Genomic DNA, 12,668 nt, shown 5'->3' with positions numbered 1-12,668 from the left:
ACCGGGAAGTTGGAACAGGCCAACACTGGTGATCTTTTTACTCTTCTGGATTGGGTGTTGTTTTTTTTAAGCAAATGGTAATGCTTCACTTGTGATAAGAAAAATAAAAAGAAATTGTTTCTTGAAAAGAAAAGAATGTTTTCAAAAGATAATTAATGGCAGAAGGAAAGGCCCAAAATATATAGTCGGGTTTAAAAAGAAACAGAATTTGGGCCGCCTGGGTCACTCGGTGGGTTAAGCGTCTGACTCTTGCTCTCGGCTCAGGTCATGATCTCAGCGTTCGTGAGACTGAGCCCTGTGTCAGGCTCTGTGCTAACAGTGTGGAGTCTGCTTGGGATTCTCTCTCTCTGACCCCTCCTTCCCACTCTCTCTCTCTCTCAAAATAAATAAATAAACTTTAAGAAAAAAGAAAAAGGAGCAGAATTTTTGGGTGGGGACGGATAAAATAGGTAACGGGTTTCACTTGTCGTGATAAGCCCGGGTGATGGATGGAATTGTTGAATCACTATATTGTACGCCTGAAGCTAAAATAATACTGTATGTTAACAATATTGGAATTGAAGATAAAATTAAATTAAAAAAAACATTTTTTTAAAAAAGACTAGGAAGTTATTACTATACAAAATGATATACAAATATATACGTGAGTCGTATGGAATTTTTTAAAATAGCAAGTGAAATTGCTCTAGGAAACCCATTGACTTTGTTTAGAGAAATACCCTGACCTTCTCTCTTGGTGTGAAAGTTGAAGCTCCTTGCGCGGCCTGGATGGGCCAGTCTGAGAGCCGAACTGCCCCCTGGAAGCAGGCTGAGAGCAGGGCGGAGGAGGCCAAGCGGGGGCGGGGGCGGGGGGGGGGGGCTGGAACTCCCCACAGGAAACTCCCGGCGACCAGGCTCAAGATCAGGGACCGCCGGGCTGAGCTGCAACCTTGCTCTGTTACCCTGGGTACAAATCTGCCTCCAGCAGCTGCCTTGCCTGCGTGGAGCTCTGTCGGAAAGTCACGGGATGGGGCTACTACACTCTGCACGGGCAGGGCTAGAAGGGAGGGCCTCAGGAAAGAGATGGGGAATCCAGAGGAAACAGGACATCAGGGTGAGAGGTGACCAGGTTTCCCACGTGGAGGATGGGGGCCCGGGAAGGTCCCATGGCACATCATGGACAGGCTGAGCCCACAAGTCTGGGGCACTGAGGAACCCCCAGGAGGCAGATCAGTGGATCAGGCACATTTACATTAAGAAAAGTACTAAGATGTAGGGGCGCCTGGGTGGCTCAGTCGGTTAAGCATCCCACTCTTGATTGTGGCTCAGGTCACAATCTCACAGTTGGGAGTTCGAGCCCCTCGTCAGGCTCTGAGCTATCAGTGTGGAGCCTGCATGAGATTCTCTCTCTCCTCCTCTCTCTGCTTCTCCCCTGTGTACTCTCTCTCTCAAAATAAAGAAACATTTTTAAAAATACACTGAAATGTTAACTGTGATTTTCTCTGAGTGATAGGATAATAGGTAACGTTTATCTCCTCCTTTTACCTATTCTTTCCATTTTTTAAACAATAACCATGCTATTGCTCTTAAAATCATGGGAAAACACCCCCAGGCAGCGGTAGGCGCAGGACTAAGACTGGGTCTCCCTGCTCCCCGCCCCACCCCAGGCCCAGGGCCACCCCTCCCCACGGGAAACTCTTCAGGGCTGGCCCGCCTGCCTCTCTCCTCCCGCTCAGGGCCCCACGACTTACCTTCCTCACACCTGAAGTCAGGGAAGGCCACGTCCTGCAGGGGGATCTGCCGCAGGAAGTCTGGGTTCTGGCACCGCGGGTTCCCTGTCACAATCTTCCTCCTCCGCAGCCAGTCCCCCAGCCAGGCCAGCTGACAGTTGCAGTTGAAAGGGTTGGCCAGAAGGTTTCTGGAAGAGGCAGCCGTGTGACCAGCAACACACCCTCCGGCCTGGGTTTCCCTGCAATGCCCTGTCGCCCCACCACAGACTGGCCAGGCGGCCACCCGCGCTCTTTCCCAGACGACCAGCAGTTACCAAGATGTGGCATTCTGACGTGGTGGGACCCCACAGACCACCAGGGCCCGACACCCCCAGTGAGTCCTTTCAAGTAGCCGCCCTTGGGAGGGTGGGCGGACGGGCGCCGGGGCTCAGATGCCGGAGCCAGACTTACAGCGTGGAGAGGGCCTGCAGGGTGTCGAAGGCCCCAGGGGAGATGGTGGCGATCTGGTTGTCGTAGAGCGAGAGCAGGCGGACGTTGCGCAGGCCCGTGAAGCTGTCGTTGTGGATGCAGCTGATGCGGTTGTTCCTCAGCATCCTGGGGGGCGAGAGGGGGGAGCCCGTGCTGTGCCCGCAGCCACCCACCTGCCTGCGCCTTGCCCACGGGGGCCTCCCACAGATTCTCCTCCCGGGGCCCTCCCCTCCCCACGCTCCCCCTCAGGATGCTCTCCCATCCACCCTGCCTGCACAGCGCCCATACGGCCTGACCTCCGCCTGCACTCCCTGGGTGCCCAGGGCCTCCCCCGCCCCCAGGCCACGCTCCGCACCAACGCCGGGGACGCTGGCCCAAAACCTAAACTCAGTCGTGTTCCTCTCCAGGCCGAAGCCCCAGTGGCTCCCAAACTGCTCACGGAATAATGTTTATACTCTTTACCGTGATCCGCGGGAGCCAACCCCAGACCAGCACCAGCCGCCTTCCTGGAGAGTGACATACCCTTGACTCCTCTGTCCTGCGGGCATGCATAGGGGCCTGCCTCTCCATGCCCTTCCCTGGCTGTGGTGTCCTTCTAGAATGACCCCTTCCCTCATTTTTATCTGCTTAAGTCTGTGTTCACCCTCCAAAACCTGGCTCCATTCCCCTCCCCAACCAAAAACAAAACTAAGCTGGACACAGAATAGGCGATTCACTAGGAAATTACAATGGTTTATGAACACCGATAAAAAAAAAAATGTTTAAACTTACTAGTAATCAAGTACATGTAAGCAATATTGAATCTTTGCCTGACAAATTGCAGAATAACTAAAAATATAGTAATATATAAATATAGTAATATAGTAATATATAAATATAGTAATAGTATAGTATATAATATAGTATAGTAAATATAGTAATAGAGGGTCGGTATGGGTGAATGGGCATTTTCACACTTGGGCCGGCAGGAGAATGGTTTGGGGCCTTCCTGGAAGTGAGAGGCAGGCAGCAAAGGCCCTAAACGGGCCTCATGCTTTCATCCTGCTGCAAGGCTTCTTTTAGGAATTTATCAATAGGGAATAATCCTGGATGCACACAGAATTTCATGATAAAGATATTAATCACATTACTCATAATAAAAAATTAAAATAGCTTGAATTTCTGGGGTGCCTGGGCAGCTCAGTTAAGCATCCGACTCTTGATTTCAGCACAGATCATGATCTTACGGTTTGTGGGTTCGAGCCCTGCATCAGGCTCTGCACTGAGGGCAGTGGAACCTACTTGGGATTCTCTCTCTCCCTCTTTCTCTGCCCCTCCCCTGCTCATGTGCACGCGTGCAAACATGTACACGGTCTCTCTCTCTCAAAAAAATAAACATTAAAAAATCAATAATATAGCCTGAATTTCCAGTAGTTATGTAATAGACAGTCCTTCAAAATGATGTTGTAAAAAAAATTTTAATGGTATGTAAAGGTGCTCACGTTGTGTTTAAGACAAAGCAGGTTACTAAATAAAATGGATTCTAGGACTCCGTTCAGAAATACCTACATGGAAGCACCCAGGTGTATGGGTGTGTGTGTGTGCATATGTGCAAGAACATGTGTGGATACAGAAGACTGGAAAGTAGTTGATATGGACAATTAACAGCGTTTGTGTGGGCTGGAGGGGTTATGGCACTTCTCTTCCCGTGCCTGCGCTGTCACTCATGGGCTCTTACCGGCTCTGCCCCAGACCAGCCCTTCCCCTCTCCTCCAGCCCCATCCACACCTCCCTCAGAAAGAACCCACGTGACTGGCTGACTAGCCCACGACACCCTCATTCAAGGACTACCCGGCAATTATAGAGAAGAATGAGGCAGCCCCATGTGAACAGCCTGGGAAAACAGTCCCACTAGATCCACGTGTGAAAGAAGTCAGTGGCAAAACACAGCACAAAGGGCATCCCCTTTCTGTAAACCAAACCAACCAAACAACAACAACAAACCCTAAACCCACAGGGAACCCCTCATATATTCATTTCCTTTACACAAATTCCATGATGTGTCCTCTGAAAACGGATGGATAGCCCTACAGCCGGTCTGGGATTTAAACCCAGCAGGGGGGCATCTAGAGCTATGCTCCCCCCACCCCATAGTGGCCCTTGGCTGTTCAGATTCAAAAGAATTAAAATGAAGTGAAATTCAAAATGTTGTGCCTCAACAGCGCTAGCCCCATGTCAACAGCCACACGTGGCTACTGACTAGACAGTGTAGACGTGGGACACTTCTGCCACTGTAGGAAGTCCAACTGGACAGCACGGTCTATTGCGCCCTTGAAAGGTCTATGTGGTCACGTGAAGAGCTAGTGCCGCCCGCGTGGAGCTGGGGGGGGGGGCGCTCTGCAGCACTTGTGGGGGGGGTGCGGGTGACCCCAGGATCTACTGAGTCCCAAAGTCTGGTTAGCTCTGGCTGGGCTCTGGTTCATGGGATCCCAGAATCCCAGAGATAATGGGCCATCCCTCCTCCCCCTTCCGCACTGGCTGAGTCACCTCAGCAATGTCCCCGCCTTGGGGCCACCCAGCCCTCCTGCCACTCCTGAACTAAACACACGTGCGGTGCTCTTGCAGCCTGATGAGAGGGCAGTGAGGGGGAACCTCCAAAAGGGCCCACCCCCACCGGCCCCTTCACCAAGCATCGACCCCACACCCCAGGGAACAAGAAAGCAGGCCTCACCACGGTTACCAACATCTGATTATTTGCCCCCTGCAGACCCTGGCTGTAGACCTCATACACCCTCAGCTGCCCCTCTCCTCCTGCCAGCCGGGGTCGGGAGGGGTGCCTCCCATCCTCTCTCCTGATGCAGACACCGACACGCTAGCTTGCTTTTGCCCGTTGCAGTCTGGCCCTGCTCCCTGGCCCGCACACTCACAGCGTCCTCAAGCCGTCCAGGCCTCGGAACATGCCGCTCCGGATGGACTCCAGCTGGTTGGCGGTCAGGTGCAGCTCGCTCACAGAGCCCGCACCCTCGAAGGCCCCATCTTCAATTTCGGACACCTTGTTGTTGCTCAGATTGCTGGATAGAGGGCGGCAGAAAGATTATGGAGTTGTGGACCCTCCCCCACCTTCCTGCACCCGCCCCCTGCAGGGGAGCTCTGCCCCCATGAAACTCCCCACACACACAATATTTTCCTTCTCCCTCCCCAGCTAGAGTCCTGGCCACAACCTCCCCGCCAATGGGTAACTCACATCTTCTTCAGATGAGTGAGTTTTTTAAATATCCCAGTGGCTTCCAGGATGGAAATCTCATTGTTGTTTAATCGTCTGTAAGAGGCAATGAAGAGAACTTACACATTCATAAATGACAGACATTAGAGTATCTTCCAAATTGAGAATATTTGGGACTCAAACAAAGGGGCTCCCAGAAGAATTTATCTGGCAAGGCAAACTGATCGCTTATCAAAGGAAGGGTGGATGATGGTGCTGGGAGGGGCGGTGAGTGGGGTACTTTTAACACTAAAAATGCCATGAAAACTTACATACATGAAGGACAGATACGTGTAGCTATTCGTGCACATAGGCATGTGCACAAATTTATGTTTTTAAAGAAAAAAAATAGAGTATGGCTTAAGATCCAACTTGATCTAATGGAATCACATCTCCCAGAAGGCAAAAGCCTGGTTGAGAAAAGGCACCCCGGCTCAGGCTGATGACCTTCCCTGCACGCCAGAGATTGTTGGAAGGGTCTGGAGGCGGTGAGTCAGAAGCAGAGGGGCTTCAGGGGTGGGGAGGTGCTTCCTGCTAAAGCCAGCCGCTGCCATGCTGGAGTCTCCAGCGGTCCCAAACAGAGCCGGACTGGGGGAAAGCCCAGTGTGGATCGAGGAGGGCTAGGAGGACTGGGGACCGGTGAGGATGTGCAGGGGCTGGGGGCCCTCACAGCTCGGCCGTGGACTGGGGGATGCGCTCAGGGATCTTGGTGAGCTTCAGGCTGGAGCACTCCACCAGGCTGGCCTCACAGCGGCACTTGTGGGGACAGACCACGTCGCTGTTGCACTCGCTGTTCAGCTGGTAATCCTCCGTGCCTACGGTGAGAGGGCAGGGGCGGGAGGCTGTGGGCCCCAGGGCAGGGTCTCCCTAGCCCCCTCAGCCTGCTGCCCCTGCCCACCAGCTGCCACCGCCCCAACCCCCTAGGTCCCCCGGACTCTCCTACCTGGAATGAAATACTGCTCTTTGGCTGGGGAGAGAAGCAGAAACACCATCAAGCTGGAATCTTCCAGGATGTGCAAGAGCCCAGGCCCCAGTCCCGCTGCCCAGGTGCAGGCACCCCGGGAATAACACTGGGGTCCCAAATCAGGGCCCCAGAGCCCGCCTGCCCAGCCCCCATGTGGAGAAGGCTTTGCCACAGAGCACAGATGTTCCTTGGCCAGGCTGATGCTGGGGTGGTACCACCCCCAAATGAACCTCTCGGGGAGCGCCCAAACCATGGCAACGCTCATATGCAATGGTACAAGACGGGGATGGGGCAGAGAGGCACCCGGTTCCTGACCAGGATCCAGGCTCAGAAGCTGACTCACACTGTCCCCAGCCAGTTTCTGCTGCCCCAGAGCCTGGAGGAGGCAGCTCTCTCCCTGAGGAGAGCTCCCAGGCTTCTCGAGTGTGAAAAGCAGTAGCATGAAAGCAAACTGACCTGGGAGCAGAGGAACCTGGGTCCTTGTGCGGGAGTCCTCCCTCAGGGACCTTCAGCCAGCCCTCCCCTTCCCTGAGCCCCAGTAAAGTGAGGGGTGGGGCTGACCAACCGTTCAGATCCAAGTCTATAGTCTCGGAACTACCCCCTCTGAGAGGGTCTCCGGTGGCCTAGGACGCCCCTGTTGGAGCCATCCAGAAACCACCACCAGGTCCCTGAGCAGACTGAAGACAGGCAGGCAGGTGGACAGACAGACAGGTGGGCAAGCGGGCAGCTACCTGAGCACCGGAACTTCTTGCTCTTGATCTGCCCGATGCGCTTGTTGGCGAGGCGCCGGGGGCTGGCACAGCGGGCCCCGCTCGTCTCAATGGGGTTGGTGCGCAGGAAGTCTGCCAGCCCCTTGAGGTTACAGTCGCAGATGAAAGGGTTCTGTGCCAGGTGCCTGTCCAAAGGGGGCAGGGTGGGGATCAGAGACAGGGTTGCAAACTTGCACTGACCTCTGCCTGGACAGGGCCTCACTGCCTCCGGGTGGCTCCAAGCCCAGGGCTGGGCCCCGGGGGAGATGCACCACCTGGGGCCACCCCCCAGGCACACCCATCAGCTGGAGAAGTCTTGCCAGGGCATCGCAGCAGGGAAGGATCTCTGCAGGCTCTGGGTGTCCAGCTGTCCCTGCTACACACCCCACTTCAAGCCTCACTCTGTCCCCTGTCCATCTACCTACCTGTACCCACCCTGGGACATTTCACAGACACCAGTGGAGGCAAGAGTGACCTGGACGCTGGCCAGATCACCCCATCATTCCATGGGTGAGGGGACACAGCGGGTACTTGAACCCAGGACTGTCAGTGCCCAGAAGCCTTTGATGTGGGTCGTCCCTTCCACGTGGCCTTGGACGACAGCAGCTTCTTTCCACAGCCTTTGTCAGGAAGGGGATGAGGCCAGGGGTGCGAGGCTGGGTCCTGCAGCTGGGGTGACGTGTGTCAAAGTGCCTGCTGCAGCCTCTCACTTACGGGAATCTCCGTTCCCACCCCAGGCCTTTGGGACTGCTTCCCCCTGACCATTTTACATGCTGTCTCTTGACACAAGGGAAATTCAGAGAACATGGCCGGATAGCTACTTATTGGGAAGTCACTCTTACTCTCTTTCCAGGCTGCCTGTGTGACCAGCAGGGTAGGTGTGGGGAGGGGGCAGCTGATAGGTGATGCTGACTATAGCAATCTGGGTTCCTGTAAGCAACCACAGGGCTGGTTTTCCTGTTTGTGGGCCCTCACCACCCCCAAAAGGCTCAGACCAGCCACATCTGAACCACCCCAGCAGCCAGCTTGCTGACCTGCATCTGGGCCATCACAGCACTGGGCATGTCCTGCTTTCTAAACTGAGACAGCCAGGGAAGAATATTCTAGCACCTGCTCAGGCTACTGTACCTGAGAGCCAATGCTTCTGCACGGAAGTACAGGGAGACAGAGCAGGGGCCAGCTCAGAGGCCCATCTAATGCCACCACTTCAGGCCGTCCACTTCATGGCCTCAGCCCAGTGCCCTGATGGGCCAACAGGGCTCTGCAGGCAGAGACACAACTGCTGCTCAGGGTTTGCACCCAGCTCAGCTCAGACCTCGGTCACTCGCTCTCCTGTTCATCACCTCCTGGGCTCTGGATGAAGGTGGGATGCTTGGTTGGAGCCTTCTTGGCCCAGACGTCCCTGCCACTCCCCCTGGGCACTGTCCCCGCTTGCCTGCCTGAGTCCAGGCTCCTGTCAGCATCACCAGGTGGGCCGGGCCTTCTGCATCTAGTTGCACATTTGTCTCCCTATTCAAACTGTCAATTTGCAGAGAAGACGTGTTTGCTGACTCCCCATGGCAGAGTTCATTGCTGATGGAAAACGTATTAGGAGTCGGGGCTTGCTCTGGGACCCTCCCGACCACCCAGCCACATCTGCCTATGCCTCACTGCCCGGCCTCTGCCTGAACTAATGGCTTCCCTTTATCACAATCTTGGTAGAAAACTGCTTAAAATCAATCCAATTATGTTATTCAGGCACACGTTAAAATGTTCCAGGGGTGCGGCGTAGAATATATCCTTTTTAAGAACAGGTTATTTGTGTCAAAACCAATCTATAAAAACTTGAACCACCCACAGAGACAAGAGGCTTCAGTATTTGACACAAATTAGAGTTTTTAATAATTGCAAAGGGCAGGGAGCTGAGAAGGGAAATTGCTCAAGAAGAAGGAAAAAATACCAGCTTGGGAAAATATCATCATGTTAAAGGCACACCCAGAAATGTGCTGCATGTGTGGCCGTGAACATTTGTCACAGTAGAAGGTGGAAGGGAAGACTGTATTCTCAGCGTCTTCCTTGGAATATGCACTCAAGAAGTCACAACTAAAAATCTTGGGGGAGAGATGCTCAGCATCATTAATCAAGTTAAACCCACAATGAGCTACCACTCCACACCCGCTATGGTGGCCATAATCAAAAAGACGAATGATACCAGGTATTGGCAAGGATGCAGACAAAATGGAACCCTTATAATACACTGCTGGTAGGAACATAAAATGGGGCTTATAGCCACTTAGGAAAGCTGACAATTTAAAAAAAATTCTTTTTAACATTTATTTTATTTTTGAGAGACAGAGCATGAGCAGGGGAGGGGCAGAGAGAGGAGGAGACACAGAATCCGAAGCAGGCTCCAGGCTCTGAGCTGTCGGCACAGAGCCTAACGTGAGCCTCGAACTCACAAACTGTGAGATCGTGACCTGAGCCGAAGTTGGACGCTCAACCGACTGAGCCAGCCACGCGCCCAGAAAACTGACGATTTTTTAAAAGTTAAACACAGATTTCCTACGTGACCCAGAAATTCTAAGAGAAATTAAAACATTTGTCCACATAAAGATTTGCAAGCAAATATTCATAGCAGCCTTATTCATAACGATTCCAAAGTGGAAATCCAGATGTCCACCAACTAGAAAAGATAAACACAATGTGGTCTATCCATTCAATAGGAAATTACTTGGCAATAAATAAAAAGGAACAAAGTACTGATACATACTGCGACGTGGACGAACCTCAGACACACAATGCTGGGACACCTGGGTGGCTCAGTCAGTTGAGCGTCCAACTTCAGCTCAGGTCACGATCTCATGGTTTGTGGGTTCGAGCCCCACATCGGGCTCTGTGCGGACAGCTCAGAGCCTGGAGCCTGCTTCGGATTCTGTGTCTTGCTCTCTCTCTGCCCCTCCCCTGCTCTGTCTCTGTCTCTGTCTCTCTCAATAATAAATAAACATTAAAAAAAACCAAAACCTCACAATGCTAAGTGAAAGAAGTCAGTCACAAGATGACACATCATGGTGATTCCATTTTTATGAAATGTTCAGAAAAAGCAAACTACAAAGACAGAAATTAGATGAGTGGCTGCCTGGGGATGAGCTGGCAATAGGGACTGACTGGAAAAGGGACACAAGAGATTTTGAGGGAGTGATGGAAATGTTCTAAAATTTGATTGTGGTGATAGCTGAATAATTGAAATATCCTAAAAATCACTGAATTGCACACTTGGAACAGGTGGGTTTTTTGGTATATAATTTATACCTCCTGAAAGTATTTTAAGTTTCATTTATTTATTTTGAGAAAGAGCATTAGCAGGGGCAGGGGAAGGGCAGAGAGAGGGAGAGAGACACAGAATCCCCAAGCAGGCTCTGCGACATCAGCACACGGCCTGATGTGGGGACTGGAACCCACAAACTGTGAGATCATGACCTGAGCTGAAATCAAGAGTTGGACGTTTCACTGACTGAGCCACCCAGGCAAGCCTCATGAAAGCTGTTTAAAAAAAAACAAACCTTGAAAAATCTCTTGGGGCAAGGAAAACTGCAGCAAAATCAGTATTGAGACACAAGGCACTGAGCCACAGATCTCGGAGCCACGGACAAATCAAGCAGGATGTGGGGAGTTGATATCAGGCCGGACACACGATTCAGTAAAGGGGTTTAACCATCCAAACCTGTATTGAGAATACCTGATTATACCTCAGATTTGTATTTCGTTTATTCTTATTCCAAACTATATTTGAGTTGTTAATATACATTAGTTGTTTATGAAAGTCCAGTTCTGTTTTACGGCCTTTAAATAATAAGGTCTAGTCTTATGGAAAAAAGCACAATTGAGGGGAAAGTTAACTGCCTTCTCAGCGATGGTGAAAGAGATGCCTGAGACCAAATCCCTGCCCTACTAAGATGTTGTGTGACCTTGAGTGAGTCACATGACCTCCTGCCTCTGTTTCCTCATCAGTGAAGTCAGGGATGCTAGACCCTCCCGCCACAGGCCACTGTGAGTATTCAGTAAGAGAATACATGGAAAGAGCAGTGGCCTGGCATTCTGTGAGGGCTCGATAAACAGCAGTGACTGCTGTTTTCAGTGTCACCACTATTTCGATCTCACCTGTGGGAAGACTTCCTGTTCTAACATTCTGCTCCAGCTTTGTGCCCCACTACTGCCCTACGGGCAGTGGCCAAGATCTCAGGCATGCCGTCTGGCGGGAACTCTCTGAAATCCAGTCAGGGAAGTGGACACAGACAGAAACCATCCCCAGGGAGCGCGATCCATTTGATTTGTTCACTCTCTTTCCACCTTGAGAGGGTGACAGTTCCTTGCATGAGACCCTCAGTCCCGTTCCCCATCCTCAAGTCTTTCCTGTGCGGGGGTCCCCGACCTTGAAATCTCCTGAGTGCATGTCTCTCGGACATCCCGCCAGCTGCATAAAATAATCCACCTTGCCGATGTCTCCCTGTAACTTTGAATTTCACGTATTTGGCAAGATTTCCCCATAGTGTTCTATCCCCTTCTCCTTGGCTGTAAGAAAATTAATTAGCAGGTGTGGGCTGCAGGTGGGCACATGGGCTTTAACAAGTTTGTCTTTGTGGCTAATGTCCCTGCTGATGAGCGTGGTTCCCGGGGAGTAAGAGCTGTGCTTTTTCTTTGACCTGTGTCAATGTATGCTGGTGCTCCGTGCACGTATTATCTGATGGAGACCACTGTCCAGTGGATAAATAATGGCAGGATGACAGTGACAACAAGGGCCATGGCGATAGTAACAGTAAATGTCCATTAAGCACGCAGCTCTGGACCCACAGGTCGGCTCATCAAGTCACACCGCAGGTAAGGATTCCTTTTTCAAGCATAACCACAACAGCATTATCAAATGAAGAAGGAATGTTAGAAATCCAGTATCACCATTTCAGGATCCCTAATGAATGAATGGGTCCAGGCACTGAAATGAGCGGCTGTGTTTATTACACCAAGAGAGCTGACCAGATATCATAGGACTCCCAGTGGAAGTACACAGTTCTGTGGAGTCATCCTGCCTAAAGAAGAGAAAAAAAAATCCGAACCTGACCAAGCTCCTGGATAGAATTTTCTATCTGCAGGACACAGACAGGACAGAGGGGAATGTGAAGCTACATCACAGGGAATGTAATCTCCCAGCAACGTGCAGACCATGGGGAGCTCTGTGGATGCAATAACACAATGCCTTCGACTAACATAGCACAAGGAACAAGGCCATGGAGAGGACACCTAGAGGCTAAAAACAACTTAGTGATACATCAGCCAGTGTCAGCCAGTTGTACCATCTAGGCCTTATTTAGCTCCGGATTCAGACAAGTTATTTTAAAAACTGTATGATATGTATGAGACGCTTAATTTAAACACTAATTCGATATCTGATGATATCAAAGAAGTGTTAAATTTTTAGATATAATAACAGTGTTGTGGTTGCGTTTTCAAAGAATCTTTGCCTTTTATACATATGTATGAAGTCTGTATAGATGATGAGTGATGCT

The 12,668-nt window shown here is 51.4% G+C and overlaps 1 protein-coding gene across 2 annotated transcripts in view; it reads right to left on the bottom strand.

Moving 5' to 3' along the window:
• The window catches only part of SLIT1 (slit guidance ligand 1), a 170,077-nt gene that overhangs the window by 31,445 nt on the left and 125,964 nt on the right, over positions 1-12,668 (bottom strand). For both annotated transcript variants that reach the window (XM_060643067.3, XM_060643068.3), the window contains 7 exons: positions 7,114-7,277; positions 6,362-6,385; positions 6,089-6,233; positions 5,401-5,475; positions 5,084-5,227; positions 2,160-2,303; positions 1,731-1,897 (listed from right to left, as the gene is read on the bottom strand). In XM_060643067.3, the coding sequence (XP_060499050.3) occupies positions 1,731-1,897; positions 2,160-2,303; positions 5,084-5,227; positions 5,401-5,475; positions 6,089-6,233; positions 6,362-6,385; positions 7,114-7,277 (863 nt within the window). The remainder of the gene's footprint in view (positions 1-1,730; positions 1,898-2,159; positions 2,304-5,083; positions 5,228-5,400; positions 5,476-6,088; positions 6,234-6,361; positions 6,386-7,113; positions 7,278-12,668) is intronic.

The sequence above is a fragment of the Panthera onca genome, chromosome D2 (assembly GCF_046562875.1).
Source record: "Panthera onca isolate mPanOnc1 chromosome D2, mPanOnc1 haplotype 2, whole genome shotgun sequence".
Lineage (NCBI taxonomy): Eukaryota > Metazoa > Chordata > Mammalia > Carnivora > Felidae > Panthera > Panthera onca.
Note: the sequence above shows the minus strand (reverse complement) of the source record. Positions and strands in the feature narration are given on the sequence as shown.